Raw genomic sequence first — 2,326 nt, forward strand, 5'->3', positions numbered from 1 at the left:
TATTCTTGAATCAACACTTTTTTTATCACTTGGTGTATTTTACGTCAATCATTGGCAGAAATCAGATAGAGTTTCGTAAGTTTGGAAAAGCAATTGTCAGATAAGCTTTTGAATAAATATAAAAATCAATAAAAGTAATAATTTCATATCCCAAATCTAAAGCATCTTTATCAATAGCATCAATTTACGTTTTGATGCAATAACTCGCCATTCTTTAAACGCTGATGTCTATCAAGCATCGACAAAGAGGAAAACGCGCCTTCGTCACTCTTCAATAATTGCACTGAATAAAGTTTTATGATTATGTGGTCATTAAGTTTAAATTCAACATTTCGTCTAAAATACTCAAGAAAATTTTAGCAGCATTAAAACTATAAATAGGCATTTAAATTCAACCATAAAAATCACAACATTAACAAAGTTTTTCCATTTTCCATAGTGCATACAACGACTATTTAATAAAAATTAAGAATACATCCATGAAATATGCACTGTATTAAACTTTTACCAATTAAAACAATATTTTTAGTTTATTAATTACAAACAAAATAAATTTTAGTCACAAATAATAATAATGATGATGATAATAAGCAAAAGTAACTGCCGTAACAAAAATGAGTGCTGTAAATTAATTAATAAAAATTAACGTACTTTTTTAATAAATTATTTTATGCTAAGTTTATATTGATATCTTTCATAAATTGAATGCAAAATTGCAAACGTAAACTAGCGAAATTCACTTTTTCAAATAACAGCTTCAAGTTAACTAGACCCCTAACGTTCCTACAATTTACCATTTACTTAATAAGATAAATATTGTTTTATGCTTTAAAGACAAAAAATCAAAAAAAGATTTTTTTCAAAAATTTATTATCAAAGCTTTTTAAATTATTACACGAAGACTTGATAAGTTGCAATGATCACTGCTGTTGCCCCCAAGTTCGTAATTTAGGTATTTTCTGTCAATAACGTTGTTATTATCACTGATCTCCTGACTTCTGCTGCATTACAATATCGTTCTGTTAATGTCAGCACTATTTTTCCCGGTATTGTAAAGCAGTTTCATTTAAATATCAGAGTGTTACTCGGCGGTATTATACCATCACACATGAAAAATGAAAACCTGCAAAACTGAAACAACCTTAATACTGACAAGCAATAAAAGTGGATGGGAAAATCTCAAAGACGTTTCGTCTTCTTGGCAGGAGGGGAGCCGACAGATTGGCTGGAACATTCCAAAGACAAATCAGTCTCACAACTGCATCCCATCAAGCAGGAATTGGAATCGGCCACATCCGGTATAAAAGTATAACACGCTTGAGAGACTCTATTCGATTTTCTGCGGCTAGCGTGATTACTACTTGTCACAGTGTTCAACGAAAGATCCAAAGGACGAGGACTTGCTTCGGCAGCGGCTTCATCATTGGACGTTGGCAAAGATGCTGCAAATGATGTACACGTAAACATTGAAGGTGATACAACGCCTGTATTATTGTTGTTGCCAGAATTTGAAGATGCAATGCAAGTTGACTGATTACTGTTGAAAAAGTTCAAAAATTGATCCGACACTGAAAGCAAAAATACCAATCACCAATAAAAAACGTACATAAATACACTTTCTGCAAAGAGCAGCTATTAGTTATTTGAAACAAAATCCTGTACTTCATAACTGAACTCACAAGTAGTTCTCCACGGCTACTATAAGTTAGAATGGTATTAAAAATGAATAATAATAATAATAACTCATTCAACATCTCAATTCGTTTTCAGTGATGTATATCAGGATTTTTTTCGTTTCCTCTTTCTTAATTGAGCACATAAAAATATGATAATTTTCATACCATCTTTTAAAAGAATACTAGATTCGTCAACACTGGGATTGGAGAACATCGACTGCATTAAATAAGCCAATTCAGGTCCGGCTTCTTCGAACAAAAGTCGTGGTGGTATTGGTGTCGAACGCGGTGTCTGTTTGGGAGTTGTCAACGGACTGCAGAATAAATAGCTTGTTGGCGAAATGAAACCAGGAGCAAAATTTGATGGACTAATTGACTGAAACAAGCAACATAATAATAATTAAAATAACTTTAAAATAAACTAAACATATATATTCCTGATAAAATTCAACTCATCAACAGCTTTAACAATGCAACACAAGCATACATACATACATGCTTATTTTTATATTTACCGGTAAAACATAATTTCCGTCAACGTTCATTTGCATTTATTTATAAAATAAATTATACCTGATGACTTGAGAAAACTACATTGGCAATGCAGCACTGTGCAGAGAAGACAAGAGAGCATTATTAGCATCCAGCTA

At 31.9% G+C, this 2,326-nt stretch overlaps 1 protein-coding gene across 1 annotated transcript; it reads right to left on the bottom strand.

Annotated features, from left to right (window-relative positions):
- Positions 1–1,179: 1,179 nt before the first annotated feature.
- On the bottom strand, positions 1,180–1,990 carry Tsp_09486 (conserved hypothetical protein; the record flags this gene model as incomplete). Its single annotated transcript, XM_003371230.1, has 2 exons — positions 1,180–1,568; positions 1,842–1,990. Coding segments are annotated over 2 exons (538 nt in total), but the record flags the coding sequence as incomplete, so codon positions are not given.
- Positions 1,991–2,326: the final 336 nt, after the last annotated feature.

This window comes from Trichinella spiralis (assembly GCF_000181795.1).
Source record: "Trichinella spiralis strain ISS 195 chromosome Unknown Scfld9, whole genome shotgun sequence".
NCBI classification, from domain to species: Eukaryota; Metazoa; Nematoda; class Enoplea; order Trichinellida; family Trichinellidae; genus Trichinella; species Trichinella spiralis.